The following is an 18,000-nucleotide window of genomic DNA, read 5'->3' on the forward strand; positions in this document are numbered from 1 at the left end:
TGATATCGTAAAAGCACGGAGTGATACAGTTGGATGTCCTCGCCTAACGTGAAAGCTGGTTAGCGCGAAACATGTTCTCACAATCATTTCAGAGCTCACTTCTTTTCACTTATACGAAGGTACATAACCTTCTACAACATACATACACTCCCAGAATTTGTTTTCCGCATACACGCGGTCCGATGGAACAAGGCGATTCGGGTCATGTTTTGATTGCTCAGCTCTCCGCCGCGAGATTGCCGCCTCGGTTAAATAGTTCGAAGCACTGCCTCACGCCTTTGTATCTTTTGTTGACGACCCCCCCCCGTGCAAGAGGGTGTTGCGCTGCCCCTTCCTCGTGATCGTCCTGTCCCAATTTTATAGGTGTCAAGCGCGCCACGTGTACGGGTCTAAGATTGAGCATCATTGTTAAATCGAATTTTGAGTCGGGCTCATGGGACTAGACGTCAACGGCTACACTAGGGTTTGCGACTGAGCACACAAGCTTGTATCCGCACAGCTTGTGCGTGCCACTGAAGCGGGTTTTCTTTTCAGTGAAATGAATACTTGGATAATAAGCAGGTTGAAATTTGACGTCGGTAGCTAAGAGGGCATAGGGGTAATTGCGGACGGTCTTGTTGCTTTCGCATTGCTGAGTCATCGTCACCGGTTTCACAAACTTTGCGAACAGGATTGGTTCAATCACCTCTAAGAACTTATACGTTCGCGTATTTGGCTTAAGGTCGGTTGTCCCACGTCTCATAGTGTGTAGGATACCTAATATCATGAACATTGCATCCTTCGAGCTGGTCTGACTTCTTTGACCTCGTCCCATACTCGACACAGCTTGCAGTCAGTCGAGCCTCAGCCTCCTCCCACAAGACGCCAAATTCAGCTTGAGTAAAGTTTGTCAGCATTTGAGTACCCGGTTATCACCTTGAAGGACAAAAGAGTCCATCACGGGTGACTGGGTCTCCCGCACCACTTTTCGCCATAGTCAGCATACTCGTCAAAAGTCGCTCTACGTTATGTGTTCCTCACTCTGCAGCAGCCGCAGTCTTGCCACTACGTCTGCTGCCTCCAGGGCAATTTCCGAATAGAGCGAACGTTAAATTCGCATAAGCCCAGACAATGCATAAGGGACCGAGCACAGCATGAATACGCCGGTCTATCCTTAGTAGATTTGCTGTCCAATTAAATATGGCTGGCCCGTAAGGAATAGCAGTTTGCCCAGTCCTGTCTGAACGCTAGTAAAAATGTTAGTGTCACAATAATGAAAGGTAACTTGTGATTTGCCTAAATGGTCTGGATGGGTGACTTTGTTTACGGTAACTCGACATCATTCCCGCATTTGCCACTTTATCCTCAGTAGGTCTTTGCTTGTCCATCACTACGCTCCCAGCCTTCCAGACGTGCTGCACTCACGTCAGGACCGTTCCTAGCATTCCTGTCGCCGGTCAGTCATCGTAGTGGCAATGCGCCTCAATCAATAACAATACCTTGAATAGTCGTGATACCGGTAGCGTTAATAGAAATTTAAATCGAGCAGGATCACTTCAACATAAAATAGTTGGCAACAAAAGTGCTATTTTGCTCTACGCCATTGCCAGTCTGAATACTTAAGTAGGCATCGTTGGTAAAGTAGCGATTCAGATTGCCTTAGAAATCCTGGACAGCTAAAACCTGTCACGAACTGTTCTACCAGACCACGCTTAAAATTAAAAGAGCAGAGGCAAGCATGTGTAGAGCTGTTAATACTGTAAGGTATGATTTTATTATATTAATCATAAGAAATATCCGGTATTACCAGCGCAGGTCGCAGACGATCTATTTTTCCTACAAACGTTCGCAGAAACATGTATTAACTCTTCTGTTTCCCATATATATTAAGAAGTGCTCGGCTCACTGAACCGGTTCGGAGGAGCGGGAAGTGAATCGGATGTTCTGAGAAACAAGCGACCTAAGTTGTTTCGATACCAGAACAACAAGAGCTCAGAAGAAGAATATTTTTTAATGGATATTACAATTTTCCTAAATATATGAAGTACCCATTTAGTATTTCGAATAGACGGAAAACCGCCGAAGGGTTTTTGGTGAATAAAAATGCAAGCCTTTCACATATTAGAAGCCCGGTCTTATATTTGATTACTACCGACTGGACTATAGCTGTTACAGCGCAGTTTTGCTTCGACTCTATATTACAGAAGTGTTTGTCAATTCGTTAAAGCAGCATTACCCTAATAAATCTTAATCCAAATGATGGTGAGTACAGTTATAGTTAGCTTCATCCAGCCCCTACTGCCCTCCATTTTCTGCCAGAACTGGTCATTCGTTAATGTATTCCTGTACGAGTTAGCCCCCCCCTCGAATTTGATGACTTGGGAGGGGGCACAAATCATTAGTAGTCCAGACACTAAATTCGGTGAAATCAAGTGTTTGCCTCCTCAACAGGCCTTCCATTGCGGTACAAATAATATGGCTTTATTTGTATGGAATAATTTATATTACTGTCATGATGAAAATTATCAGTAAAATATTTCCAGTTTGTAGCCCATGCTTCACAAAACAAACTACCCAATCCCAGCTAGGCAAAACTGGAGTGCAGAAGATCTCCTTATTATCCAAATCACATGTATTTGACAGCTTTTCCACCAACAAGCAATGTATCTTGAAAGTAGTGGTGTGATATTACTCTTATCGTAACAATTACTAAGAAGCAAGAATCGCATTGCAGCTGTATTATCGAAAGGCATGTCCCTCAACATGCCGTGCGTGCCAAGATCAGAGGAAATGCGAACGCAATATAAAGCAAACGAAATGATTCGCCATTTTTTTCTCCTTTTGTATGTGGCTCTCCCCTGCACCGCTCATCCAGCAATGTTAAACTCGCGAGGAGGGTGATGCTTCTCGCACAGCGAAATCCCACCATGGGGGAGCGATCGTAGCCTTCGCTGATCATTAGGAAGCGGTTATGATGCTGCGCGTCCAGAGCTTGAGGAGAGTACCAGTTGGGGTCGCTATGCGTAGCCGAGATGGGGTGGTAGCTGCTTCATCCTCGCAGGAGAATTCCACACGTGTGAGAGTCACAAAACTGATCTGTCATCTGCCACACGTAGCCCACAAGATCTTCTACTTGGAACTTCGTCGAGTGAGAGTTCTCGTACGAACCCACAGGATCCAACTTGGGCAACTATTTGCCATGATACACCGTGGGCACCTTCGAGCTGTCGAATTCAGGTCCCCACGGATAGGCATCGTAGTTATCACCGTTGGAAGCAACATACTGCCATTCCCAGTCATGCGGAAGACGCTTATTGTAAAATTTGGCATACGCTTGAGCGTCCTCTAGAGCAACATTCACATGTGCCAAGGAAGGAGACACAGTCCACGACGCTGGAGCACCTTGACGGTTCTCCCAGTGCAGCAAAAAGCGGTCCAGCGACTTAAAACTGTAGCCACTGGCCTTGAGGAAGGCCGAATATTGAGCGTTGGTCACAGGACGCTTATCGATCAGAAAATCCTGGACCAACAGCCTCGTCGAGTGGTTGTTCCATGGACGATTCTCCCAGGGAAACTGCACTCCCGCTCCGTATTGAGCGAAATTCGGAGTCCAGGCCGGCACGGGTTCGATCTGCACGCCACTGACATTGAACCACCAGTTGGCAGCTCCAGACACACGCGCCATACCGTCGAGAGCTTTCCGAGGACGTCGAGATATTGCTACTGCTACTGCGGATAAGCTGCTGTTGCAGCAAGTTCCTTGCCGTCGAGTATTTAGTTAGGGGTTTGGTGGTCATTGCTTGCATCTCGTTGAGAAACTGGGTCACGTCGTTGCCGGTTTTTGTGACATAGATTGCACCAAACGCACGAGGCTCCAGTGTCACCTTCACGACAGTACCGTTCGTTTCTTCAGCTCGACTCCATGGTTGGTGGATGTAGCGTTGGAGTCAATGGTAGCAACACAAAATGCAGTTTCCGGTAGCCTAGTGCCAGAACTGTGCGTTGTGTCACGGTGTACAGTTAGATGGTGGATTAACGATGCTGGCTGACTGCCTGCAGAAGGTCTACTCGCTCCAGACTCTCCGGACCACATCCAAGCAAGCGGGACCTGCGGCCAAGACAGTGACGTTCCAAGTGTGAGGTTGCGAAGCAGCCGGTCGTGGCGGGAATTGGGGCTGGACCACCACACACGAGAGATATGCTGAAAGGCAAGGACCTTTAAAACACTTAGCAAGGTGAAATGAGGAGGTAAGTCGTGGATTTTCTTCTAACAAACAACACACGAATATGTTAACTTTTACATTACGATCCCAGTAGTGTCGCTAATACTACTACCTCCTACGTCGGCCCAAGATACTCACGACCCCGATTAGAGGAAGACCTCGACAATTTGGTGGAGAAGCAGGGTATCTTCTAGCCGAATACCGTAGGAGTACAAGTGTGAGAAGAAGCCTTGGCAACGGAGTGTCAAGGAAGAAGGAAAAAGGAGTAGGAAAAGAATGGGCGCTCATGGACGGTCCGGCGAAGGTCTTGGAGCCAGTGAAGGGGTAGGGGGATGTGCTCCTCCGTTGGAAATGGAGCCCGTGGAGATCCTCGAGGAAAAAGAGGAAGTGCGCGCTGAGAGAGCTGCTGGCGGCGGCACGCCGCAGAGACCTCAAGGAAGGGAACGTCGGGGAGATGACGAGGAACGTGGTACGCCGCAGCGAGCTGATCCCAAGACGGGAGGGTACGAGACAAGAGCGGTCCACGTGGGAGGCGAGGACATGTTCGACATTGCGTCTCCGTCTCCCAAAACGAAGAGGACGGCTGAGACTGTGTCTGGGACGCCTCTTGGTGGGCAGATGTCTAACACGGTCCTTGAGCAGTGGGCTCGCCAACCGGCGCTCAGCGAAGGAGCGACGCCTGCAAAGACGAAGACGGGTGCGCTCCTGGACGCTTCGGTGAAGGACTCGGGAGGTCGCCTCGAGGTCGGGCTCGCCATGAATCGAGCGCGACCCTCGTTACAACCGGTGGACAACGCTGGAAGAGATGTGCCAACGGTCACGTCGGCGCGCAGCCGACCCAGCAACAGCGTACCGGGCCAACAAGGAAGCAGAAGTGCCCCAGGAACCGCACCTGCTGTTGCGGGAACACTTACGCGAGCGTACGTGCCTAGTGAAAGTCGAGGGGCGACGCCTGTTCAATCGATGAGAATGCCGACGAGAGGAAGTGTAACGCCGACGACGGACCCAGCCTTACAGGCTATCATCATGGACGGTCTCGCCCAACTGCTACAGAGGGCTGGAATGACAAACGGAACACCTGTGCCATCACCAAGACGTCAAGCCACGGGACACATGCCACGTACCGTGCCGACGCCGACCCGACCAGTGACGTCTTCAATGATGGGGTACCAAGGACCTATGACCCCGAGAATGAGGACGCAAACGCCGGTTTCGACACCGAGCCGAATGCCGATGGCTGCTATTCCTTCGTATGGAGCCGTGTCAATTCCAATGGCTGGTTCCACGTGTAACGGTGGAGGTGGTGGGAACGCCTTAAAGGAGTGCGTTCTACCCTCCATTCCAACCACCAATGACGTCGACACCTGGGTGGGCTACTGCTGGAACGATACCCGCGTGGTCTGCAGCGTCTGCACGGCAGACACCTGACAGCCCCAGAAGGGGAACGAACGAATTGCCGTTCCAGAGAACGTCTCCTATGAATGTTGCGATGTTCCAGGGACGAGGCGGAGCGCAAGGACAAGAAGGGAACGAGGTTGCTCAGGGTTGAAGGTACGCACCTAATGCAGTACCTCCGCAAGGGCAAGTGACGAGTCCGCTCTACGACCAAGGAGTCCGCTATGGCTCGCGCGGGTCAGGAAGAGGCGCTCTGCTGGACGTTCCGATTGTTGATATCCCGACGGAATTACGGAACGCTGTGAAAGTTATCGTCCCGCTCTACTCAGAGACAGCCACGTACGAAAGGGCGACCGCGTTCTGGCGTTCCTTCGAGAAGTGTACGCTCAGAATGGACGACCAAATGCGGTTGGCAGCCTTCGAGCAGTGTCTGAAGGGCAAGTTGGGTTAGAAATGGTGGTACAATGCGAGGATCCACGACTTTGAAACTCTGCGCGAAGGATTTTATAACAGCTTCATCTTTCAGACGCCAGCTCAGTTGTGGAGACGACTCATGGCCGCTAAGAGGAACTATAGCGAATCCGCGGAAGAGTGGGCGAAAGGATCATCACGATGTGCGAGTTCCTAAACTATCACGAGCCTCGTATGCCGTACGATTCCTTCCTCGATGGGTTAAGGAACAAGCAGATGCGGGCCGTTCTGAACGCGAACTTAGCTGCGTCGATCCAGGAAGCGTGCGCTTTATTGCTGTACAAGAATCTGCACCTCCCTATGGAAGAAGATGATGAGTGCGAATAGTGGAACGACGCAGAGGAACTTGAGCGCGGTGACGTCCACACAGTCGCAGATGCTATAGCAGCTTCAACAAATGAATCAGTTGATGCTGAAGCAGCAGGATCCTGGCACGTCACAAGGGTTCGTCGGCGCCGTGGCCCCCACGAACGCTCCAGCTTCTGGTGTTCCAACTCCGAATGGGAACGTGACTGGTGCACCGGTCGGGCCTCTTCGCATTCGATTAGGGCCTGACACACCTACCACAGAGGGAGAAGTAGTGTGCGGACGCTGTGGGCGGGTTGGATGTGGTCGTGAGACGTGTCCGAGGTGAGGGGACAAGGCCGTTGCAATAGGTGCAACAAACTTGGGCACTACTCGATGGAGTGCAGCTGGCCGAGACCCCAAGGGAATTACCGGAACGGGGAACGCCGACAAGCGGGGTGTCTGCTACGTGGTATGGCGGGTCGCCTGGTGGCGAGATGCCCGAGCCTCGATACTTTGAGAGGACTGATGCAGAGCGTCGCCGCCGGAAGCGTGACTGCACCCGCTGGTACGTCCCAACAATAAAGGGGCGGAAGGAAGGGGAAGGAAGTGTCGCTCCTTCCTCTTGCCTGGTTGGCGACACGAAGAGAGATGAGGGTTCACCACGACAAGACTTGGCGAGTGGACCTCAGGAGGCTCTCAGGAGAGGTGTGATGAACGATGAAGGCGCACGTGACGTTCCTGTCACGAGCGTAAAGATGGAAATTGTGGAAACTAAAAGTGGAACGAGCAGCGAGAGCAGTCCAACGGAACGGACTGGGCTAGAATGAGACGAGAATATTGAGGGCTCTACGGAGAGGCCCGCACGAGACGGAGTGGTCGCTCAGGTAACAACGGAACGTTCCTCTGCGACGCTGAACTAGGAAAACGAAAGAAGGGCACGTTCTGGGTTGTAGCGGACGTGAGTAAGGGAGGAACGGAGCGCCCCGAGACTGCGTCAGACGCCAAGGAAAGAGTGTCCAGAAGATATAGGACTCTATTGAGGGGCCCGTACCGAGAGAGAGTGGTCGCCTGAGTCATCAACCGGGACGTTCATCGGCGGAGCTTAACTGGGGGAAAACGGTATCAACCGGAACGCTCCCAGATTAGTGGAAGGAGGCTCAGGAAAGAGGAGCCAAGAAAACGTCCTGGAGGTTACGTTTGGAAGACCCAAGCGAAGTGCCAAGAGAGTGAGGAGGTGAAGAATGCTGTCCACCCGCTCCAAAGCAGTACGAAGGAGCACTCGAAACGCATCACGGAGGACGCATCTGGCGCCAGGTCAAGTCAGTTTTCGGCTGTCATTGGACCAGTGAGGACTGGTCAAGAAAGGACAGAAGCTCAGAAGGCCGAGGAGGACGAAAGAAACGTACTGAAGGGGACGGGATCGACGCACGCACCTACCTGTTTACCGACGAGCAGCTGAACATGCTCGAGCACGGTGGCAACCAGGTAGTGAAGAATGAGCCCGAGGAGTACGAAAAGGAACTGGAAGAACGAGCGTTTCCGATGAACGAAGAAGAGGTTCTGCTACGTGCCAAGCGGAACGCGGATGAACAAGGGAGGCCGACACTCGCTGAAATGAGCGCTGAGCTTGGGATACCGGAAGAGGTGTTGGAACGTACCCGGGAGGTCTCATCAGGAGACCTCGGAACGCCAGAGTAATGGCTGGACTGGTACGCTCACACGCTAGAGACGTCGACTGAAGCGAAGCGTGCCAATCGAGACTTCAAGGATGTTGGAGCAACAAAAGAGAAGTTGACGACGGTCGTTGATTCCGTTACGACGGACGAGGACAAGCGTAAGGGTTGTACGGAGATGTCTGAAGACACACTGGAGAACGAGTTCATACAGAACGTTTGTGTTGGAGTCGAAGAGGACGTTGAGCCAATCTTGGAACTCCCTGCAGAGGAGACGGGAACGTTACCATTTTGATGGCGTTCCATAATTCGTAGCCGAGTGTACGAGCGCCTCAAACAAGCGCAGAACGCTACGAAGGGTCGCCAATTCGACGTTCCTGAGAGCGAGAGGAACTGTGATGCTGAAGACGACATCCCTCCTTTGCGCGACAAAGAGAGCAGAGCTTTATTGGACGAGGACTCGTTCCGAGAATACCTCGTTGAAGGGGGTGGAGCGCTGACTGGGACGCTCCAAAATCGAGCGTTGACCTGGGCACGAGACTATTTCGGGACTGAAGATTCCGTTATTCGCGACAAGTTGTGCGACAGACGAGACGATACATTGAAAATAGTGGCTGCGATCGTTGGGACAAGTTCTAGGAAGAGGGTGACTTTCGGTGTGACTATCGAGGACGAAGATCCCAAAATAGCGGAAGAGGAGCCCGATGTCTATTTCCTAAACATGAGAAGATCTCTTAAGCTGCGAAGAAGCCCTGGGTTGCGCGAAGTGAGCGGCGATGATGCCTTTGCCGACAGTGGAAGTGTCGTTCCAGATGGCAAGCGTGTCATCTGCAGCGTTGGAGGTGTGCAAGCGTTGTCGGACGGCTGTTGCCCTTCCGAAATGCTGGCAGACACAGGTGCGGTCGCCAGGCTTGTCGACAAACGCGTGCTGAAGCGTCTCGGTCGAGCCTCCGAACCTCTAAGACCTTATACTGGGAGCTTGGATAACGTCTCGGGACACAAGATTCGCGTTAGTGGAGTTATCGACTTGGCCGTCACGCTGGAACGCTGGAGAAAACGCTTTATTTCGTCGTGACTGATCATTTGTTTGTAGAAGCAATTCTCGGAACGGACGCGCTGAGGACGTTCTGCGCGGTGATCGCCCTCGAGGAGCAATCGATGACACTGAAGGAGACGGGAGGCGTGATCGCGTTGGGTGCGACAAGAGCAGAAGAAACCTACGCAGCTACGATATCGTTGACGGTGCGTCTGGAGCCCGGAAGTCAGGCCTTGGTGAGATCGAGCGCTCGTGGAACGATGAAGGACCACTCAGTTGTGTTGGTCGAGGGCGTTCCAGGAACGGACGTATCTTTGAGAGTCGCAAGGACGTTGTGTACCGTGACGGATGGAAGGGTGTTGGTCGAGGTGTGTAATGCTTCCGCGGAAGAAGTTAAGATCAAGTCGGTGCGTACGTCGCTGCTGTTATTGTCGTCCCCAAGTCTGCGTTCACTACCAGGAATTTCTAAGCCAGGTGGAACGACGAGGAACATAAGCGCAGTGCTGAGTACGGTGAAAGAAAACGTGACGACCGAAGTTGGAACGATAGAGACTGAGATGAGTGCCGCCATGGACGACAACGGGGAAGACGACTTCGAAGTGGACTTTGAAGACATGTCTCTTGGAGCAGAACAGAAGGGTCTCTTCGCGAAGATGTTGAAGGACCTGAGAGACTTATTCGTCGAAACTTCTACGAAATCAGGAAGGACGAACCTGCTACGATCAATATCGACACCGGAGATCACGCGCCTGTCCAACAGCCTCCGTACAGAGTGTCGAAAGCCGAAGGGGACGTCTTGGAGGGCAAAATTCAAGGGTATGTGGATCTCGGACTTATCAAACCTTCGACGAGCCCATGGTTCAGTCCAGTGTTGATGATACAGAAGCCTGATGGTAGCGTAAGATTTTGCATCAACCATCGGAAACTAAACGCAGTGACCGTGAAGGACAGTTACCCAATGCCTTTAATCGACGACATCCTGGACGTTCTGGGGAGCGCGAAGCTTTTCTCCACGATGGACATCGCTTCGGGATATTGGAACGTTCCAATGGATCTCGACAGCATGGAGAAGACGGCTTTCACGAGCAAATTCGGCCTTTACGAGTGGTTGGTTGTGCCGTTTGGTTTGTGTAACGCTGTGCCTGCATTTGAGCGTCTGATGGAGAACGTTCTCGTTGATCTCAAGTGGAGGGCGTGTCTCGTCTACCTAGACGATTGTGTTGTCTTCAGTGACGACTTTCCGACCCATTTGATTCGGGTACGTCAAGTTCTGGAACGTTTCCGAGCGGCAGGGTTCAAGTTGAAAATGAAGAAATGACATTCAGGACGTGACCAACTGTCGTTCCTAGGGCATATCGTAACTCCGACTGGAATACTACCGAACCCTGAGAAGGTGAAAGTGGTGGTGAACATCGAAAGGCCACATGACTTGCACACGGTTAGAGCATTTCTGGGTCTGCTACTTTCGACGCTACATACCGGGATTCGCTGCGATTTCTGCGCCGCTGAAACGCTTGAAGCAGAAGGACGTCGATTTTAGATGGAACGACGACTGAGAGGGCGCGTTCCGACAACTACAACAAGCACTAGTGAAACCATCAATACTGGTGTATCCGGACTTGAGGAAAAGGCTCAACCTTTACGTGGCTTCGTCACACTTAGCAGTGGGAGCCTGTCTGATGCAAGCGGTCGACAAGAGAGACAGAGCGATCGCGTATGCGAGCAAGATGCTGTTCGGGTCACAACGGAACTAGGTTAAAAAGACTAGTGGAACGACAGAAATTGAGTGCTGGGGAATCGTATGGTCGATACGCAAGTTCCGGTGTTATCTAAGTCACACGGAATTCGATCTGTACACAGACCATAAGCTCTCACGTGGATCTTCGGCGAGACAACAAGAACGTCGAACGCCAAGTTGGCACGATGGGTCATGGAGCTGTCGCAGCTAAGGTTTAAGATATACCACAAGCCTGAAGCGTCGATGGGACACGCTGATGGTTTGTCGAGACTGTATCACCGACCGGATGCCGGTGTTATTAGCGCCATCCGGATGGCGGACCTTCTCAACGACAGTGAGGAAGAGACGCCTGACTTGCAAGTGCCGATTTTAGTCGAAGTACAGACTCAATCCGGGACGCAAGTCTTAAACGGAACGCTGAGTAGGAACGCCATCGACGTTCCAATCCCAGTCGGGGAGACTGAGAGAAGTAACCAACAGACTGAGGGTGCGTCCGAGGCTGTCGAGCCTCTCACGCAAGCGGAGCATGAAGAAGAATTGCAAGGGAGGGCTCTACAGGCGAACGCATCACCGATCAACGTGGTTGGGTTGGACTATGACAAGTTCGTGGCTGAACAAAAACGTGTGCCCTGGATACGAGCGCTGAAGGCGTTCATGAAAGATGGAGCCTTGGCTCTTGACCCTAAACTGAGGGTGAGTGTACTGAAGATGTCTCCGCACTACTTGATTCGAAACGGAGTTCTGGCACGGCTCGTACATCTAGGAGCACGTGCCGGTCCAGCCTGAACAGTCTGCGTTCCGACTGTCCCGTTACCGTTTATAGAAACGGTCCTGCACTATTGTCACGCCGACAGCTTCTCTGCTCATCTGGGGAGGACGAAGACGACGGACAAGATGAGACGCCACGCGTATTGGCATGGGTGGAGGAAGGACGTGATCATATATGTGCGTGAATGCTCTATCTGCAGTGGTGGAGAGGGACGTAGACCTTGGAGAGCTGGACTGATGCAACGGATGCCAGTTCAGGACTTGTCGGGCCCGTTCTCACTACTCGTAGTCGACGCAATTGGACCATTGGTCATCACTCCTCGTGGAAACACGTACATCATAGTGTTTGTGGACTATTTCACAAGATGGGTCGAGGCATTCGCGGTCGCTTCGTTGGACACGATCTCGTTTGTGAATGCGATGATAGAGGGCGTTATCTGCCGACATGGAGTACCGCAACGTCTACTAAGTGATCGTGGATCCAACTTCACGTCTAATCTGGCCAAGTCACTGTATCAGACGTTGGGTATTAAGAAGTTGTTCGGAGCGGCGTACCACCCGCAGACACAAGGTCTGGTGGATTGTTTCAACGGAACGTTGATGGGTATGATACGTATGTTTGTGAACGAGACGCAGACGGATTGGGACGTGTACCTCCCAAGGGTCCTATTTGCGTACCGGACGGCCTTTCACGAAGGCCTCGGCGACACCCTGTTCTTTAGTCTGTACGGACGTGATCCTGTTCTTATCGACTTGGCGTTCCTGAACACTGGGAGGGGCTGGAAGAGTAACGAAGTTGCGACGTACCGAAGAAAGTCGTATCGCTCGTTGCGTGACTCTCGGCGTTTCGTGGAGCGACAGCTACTCAAGGCTCAGGATCGACACGAGCAGAGGCTGGACAACCAAGTGAAGGTGACATACGCAGAAGGAGACGCAATCTGTATGTACCAGTACTTTAGAGCTTGGGTGGGGGAACGCAGAACGAAGAAGTTGACGTTGTCCTGGCACGGTCCCTACCGTGTTGTCGGCCAAGTCGGGGAGAACGCCTACAGGATCGCGATCCCGACGCACCCGAACAAGGTCGTCACGGTGAACGTCAACCGCCCGAAGCGCTTTCAAGGACGATGGAGCCGACCCTACGCAGACGATAATCGTAATAGAGTCGAAGAAGAAGAGGGTGAGGACGGTACGGGTCCGTTGGACGTCGAGGGCTTCCCGTCTATGAGCTTTGTGGAACGTCTGTGTATTGGCGAAGAAGAAACTGCGTTTTCTGGAGTGTCGTCGCCGATAGTGGGCGTGATCGCGAAGAGAGTCGAAAAGCGTGAGTTGCAGTATGTCGTACTCACCACCACGCATGAGACGTTCTGGTTGTCTCGAGCGGAGCTGGCTCCGGAGTTTGGAACGATGATATGTGCATTTAAGGACGCAGATCGGAAGAAGAGAGGTCTGCCCGAGTTGCGCCGGAATGTCAGATTGGTCGAAGCCAATGCTGATGTCGACGACGATGAGGTGTTGCTCTATCTGGCGAAGAGAGCCGGTTAGAACGTGTGTAGTTATGAGACTACACGGGAGAGTTTGGGGCTCGCTAAGCCCCAAGACACTGAGTGACATTTTCGATATCGGAACGGCATCGGATTGTTCTTTGGGTGTCACGGTGTTAAGATATTTTGAGAACGTCACGAGCATATGAGGACTGAGTGTGTCGGGGTGGAACTTGAAGGAGTTTTTGAAGCATCAGTTTGGAACGTGAAGGAGTTTGTGAAGCATCAGTTTGGAACGTGAGGAAGTTCATGAAGGATCAGTTTGGAGCGTCAAGGAGTTTGTGAAGCATCGGTTTGGAACATGAAGGAGTTTGTGAAGCATCAGTTTGGAACGTGAGGAAGTTTATGAAGCGTGTTAAGAGATTCGTTGACGATAGAAACCGAGAGCCGACGGAAAGGGACAAGACAAGACGGCGAGAAACGACGGAACGTTACGGTTAAATGTCAAAAGGAGAGAGCTACGAACGGCTACAACAAAAAGACGAAAGGGTCTCGAGGCTACTTAGCGGCCTTCTTCTGGTCGTCCTCATCTTCGTCCTTATCGCTTTCCTCGTCGTCGTCCTTGTACTAGACGAATTCCTCCTCTTCCTGCTCGTCTTCGTCGCCATCGGCGTCTGAATCCTCGTCGTCGTTACCAGAAGCGCCGTCGCCTTCGACGGTGGCTTCCTTCTCTTCATCCTCGCCTTCACCTTCGAACTCGGACCACTCATCGCGGCGACATTCCGTACTGGACGGTTGACGGACAGTTGAAACTTCGTACGCTCCTGCGGTGGTATGAGCCAAGATGTCATCACGAGCCAACTTGACGGCGTGGTTGTTTACGATCGTCTGCCACGGTTCCTCGTTCTTCTTACCAGCCCAAGTTACGTTTGGTTTCGTGCTTGACATGGTGTCGCGGCGAACTCGAGCCAGGGCAGCGATGGAGAGCCGACCCTTCTCGTCTGCGGCCGGATTCAGCGCGTCCGTAGACTCAAACAAAGAGCGCATGCTTGGGTACCCGTAAGTGTCGATAGTCGACGGGCCAGCGCGTTCTCGAGCGTGGCGTCATAGCGTTCCTTGTCTTTCTGCTTCAGGGTCGCTAGGTCCTCGGCAATGGGTCCGCTGTAGGGGCGGCCTTCGCGTGTGGCTCTGCCGGGCTGGCCCCCGAGCTAATACATCTCAGGGCGCTTCTCCAACATCTCGAAGAAGGCATAAAAACCCCACGTCTCAGTGCAAAGGCTGGTAAAGGCCCAGGGGGCTTGAACGGCGCGCATCTTCAGCTTACGACGCTGAGTCATAGCCGCTGTCGTAGCAAGAGGGGCGTGTAGGGCCCACTCCCAAAAAGCACGGCGATGGGTCATCGAGAAACGCCAGTGCGCGCGGTATACTTGACTGAACTTGATATGATCGTACCACATAGGACGTCCTGTCCAAGGGTACGCGAGGCGCCAGGGCTTCTTACCAAGGACCTCCGCCTTCGCCAGGATGGTAGTAATCGTCCGCCGAACGGGGGCTGGAGCAGCGCGGCTCATATCGAGAAGATGGCCAAACTCGTTGGACGGAACATGCGGTTTCTTGGGTTTGCTGACAGTGTGAGCCTTTTTCGGGAGTAGAGTCATCACTGCTGGACTTACGTTTGTCTCACGCTGGCGTCTTAGGTGACCTGAGTGACTTCTTGGAAGGCGACTTCGACTGCTTGCTGGACGACGTTGTCGACGCCGAAGCGGAGGTCGAAGCGGGAGCGGAGTCTGGCGGCGCGGGGAGGGCCACGACGGTTTCTTGGAGCGAAGCGCCGGTCCGACTATTCAGGATGTCCTCTGCTAGCTGGTCCAAGAATTGAAGACCTGACGACATGCTGTTAGCGCCCAGGCGCGGGCGCAGCTCGGCCCAAAACGGCTGCCGGAAGACTCGCGCAGTGTCCCCAGGGGTGCCTTTTTCCTCATGGTCGAGGGCGGTGTTGAAAAACGCTCGGAAGCGCCTCAGCTCGGCGGCGGAAAGTCGCGTGGACATGGCGGGAGCAGAATGCGAAATGAGCGAGCTCCAAAACGGAAAGGACTCGAGACTTTTTACTTGATGGCTGCCAAGGGGCACGCGAGAAGGTTCGCCAGTTGGGACGTGGCGTTGTTGAGGGACACAATGATGCTTGGTGCCTTGGGCGGACAAGGTGTCGGTTGAAGAGCCGTCCTAATGGCTAGCGGTCTGGGGAAGCTGCGGTCGTGACGGCGTCAATTGACGATTAGTGGCGATGTTAGGAGTGTTTGTGGAATGGGCGGAACTAGTGAGCGTGGCGATGGCGATTGAAGTGGCGAACGAGATAAGGGTCGTCGGCAGCGCTGTAATGGGGATTGTGATTTGGATCGCAACGACACCTCTTCGGAACGTGTCCTCGGCGTTCCTCGACGGGACGGTCGAGAACGTGCGTGCTATCTATTTCTTCTGGCACACGTGCTGTGATCGCTACCTTGTGGCGGCCGAAATGCCCATGCCGCTGCTGTGCCACCTCCGGAGTACGCGTGCGCGCTAGTGAAGCTGCTGTTTTTGGTCCCTATCGCGGTGCTACAGGACTATGAATCCCGGCTTGGGATTACAGGTCGTATGTACCTTAAGTAGTGTGAAGCGTTCCACCATTCGTGCTGGCTGTCCATTCCAGATGCGAGTCAATTGCTATGGAGAATGTCCTGCTGGTACGCGCGAGCTACAAGTGAAGTCGTAGTAGCTGTTGTTGACAGAGTTAAAGACTTTACTGTCAGAAGCTACTTGCTGACGTCTCTACTAGTGTCGATCCTAATCTTCTTGTCCCGCCTGGTGTACGAGAGTGTCGAAGGAGTGCTGTGTGGCTGGATGGGAGTAGCGCTGGTTACGTTGGTCGTGGACGTGTACCTAGAGTTTAAAATTGGCTGTTGCTACTGGAATTTGGCGGTATTAGTGGTCGGGTTGCTACAGTTACGTGATGCGATATTATGAAGGGCTCCGGCCGAGCGCTATGGACCAGGATGACAGGGCCGCGGGGAAGACCTGGCTAGTCGTATAGGGCGCCGCGAGGAAAAAGAGAGAGATCTAGTGTGGAGCGACTGCGAGGTGTGCAGGCCGTAGGAACGTCGTCTGGAGCTAAGAACGTGAGCCAAACAGCAAGTGGAACGTCACGCGGGAACGTTCCAGATCTGGTCGTGGAAGACACCGGGCGACAGGCTCCGGGCGATGTGGCTCGGCGAGGTCAGTCGGGGAGAATGGTCACGGTGTACAGTTAGATGGTGGATTAACGATGCTGGCGGACTGCCTGCAGAAGGTCTACTCGCTCCAGACTCTCCGGACCACGTCCAAGTAAGCGGGACCTGCGGCCAAGACAGTGACGTTCCAAGTGTGAGGTTGCGAAGCAGCCGGTCGTGGCGGGAATTGGGACTGGACCACCACACACGAGGGATCTGCTGAAAGGTAAGGAGCTTTAAAACTCTTAGCGAGGTGAAATGAGGAGGTTAGTAGTGGATGTCCTTCTAAAAACAACACAAAAATATGTTAACTTCTACATTACGATCCCAGTAGTGTCGCTAATACTACTACCTCCTACGTCGGCCCAAGATACTCACGACCCCGATTAGAGAAAGACCGCGACAGTTGTCCCGGACTCGGCTGTGACTTCCTGGAGACAATTTGTACAAGTGTTGCCGTAAATCACGCCACGGGATCGATAACGGGATCTGCTGTGTGAAGCAAGAAGCTCCTAATAACCCCGAGAAAAAGAGTGATAAAAACTTAGGACAGAAATATTCCCTCCGAGAACGCACAATGTAAAGCAAGCGACTCTCGATATAGAAGCAATATACAATCTAGGTCTAAACCAATAGTAGACAAGGCGAGAACGATTACGTTTAACACGAAGCCGACAAAAAATGCATACTTGGTACTCTATCGTTGAGCCCAAATATACTTCCTCGAACAAGCTATAGCTCTACTCTCGATTCGTTTAACGTTGCTAAAAATAAGAAACGATAGTAGACGCTTGTATACTCGAGCATTGAGCTCACATTTAGACACCGTTAGAACCAAGTTATCGATAATTCTTCTCTAGTTGTACGGTTCGAGAATGGTTCTGGGTAATAAGCTTCAAATACATTAAACTTATTATTTGGTTGGTCGGGGCTATGATGAGCAAGCTGACACGCTTCGCACGATGAAAGCAAGTGCTTAAATGCGTACCGGAAATTTTTGAGGATCTGAAATCACCATAAATGTAATGGCCCTGATGATAAAGAAGTATTAATATGGGATCGTTTTTTTAGCTTTTCTGGAGGTCTATCGCTTAAAGATCCGCATTAACCATCAGTACGATATACTCCGTAGTAACCATTTCCACACGAAATGGGATGTGGCTTGTAACTCAACACGAAATACAAATTAAACAGAATGATGGCCGTGAAACGCACTCCTACGAGCAACCAAGGCTAAGAATCGCTGCAAGCAACCAATCTTTAGCCAACACTTAAGTAATACAGATTTTTTTCGGACCAAAATGACGGGAGGCGAAATTGATTCTACAAGAGCTCCATTATTAAGCGAAAGATGAAATTAGAGTTCAACGTAATTTTGATTATTTCCGCAGGATAATGTTCGTATGAGTGACCATCATTGTGCTCGAGGTGGACGGAGTTACAAGCGACATCGTCTTCCGATGTGAAACCATATGCAATCGTTTGATGAAGTTATGTATGTAAAAGATGCTTTGGTTTAGGAAATTCAGACCTCCATTCAGATCGTTGTAACAACTTTGGATTAAAATCCAGAGAACATTTTCTACTTCAAATTATTAGAATTTGATAGCTTGTGTGAATGTGCGAGCCGGAGCTCGGCGTCCACTAGGGTGCGTCAATGTCGCTATGAAAGGAGATGAAGCTAGCCAACACATTAAGAGATC

General features: G+C 51.9%; 1 protein-coding gene across 1 annotated transcript; it reads right to left on the reverse strand.

Moving 5' to 3' along the window:
* Positions 1-2,211: 2,211 nt before the first annotated feature.
* Positions 2,212-3,664, reverse strand: PITG_12403 (uncharacterized protein; the record flags this gene model as incomplete). Its single annotated transcript, XM_002900257.1, has 3 exons — positions 2,212-2,216; positions 2,893-3,023; positions 3,264-3,664. 3 exons carry the CDS (start codon positions 3,662-3,664, stop codon positions 2,212-2,214), a joined length of 537 nt encoding a protein of 178 aa, XP_002900303.1.
* Between the last annotated feature and the right edge of the window lie 14,336 nt (positions 3,665-18,000).

This window comes from Phytophthora infestans, genomic scaffold (assembly GCF_000142945.1).
Source record: "Phytophthora infestans T30-4 supercont1.26 genomic scaffold, whole genome shotgun sequence".
NCBI classification, from domain to species: domain Eukaryota; phylum Oomycota; class Peronosporomycetes; order Peronosporales; family Peronosporaceae; genus Phytophthora; species Phytophthora infestans.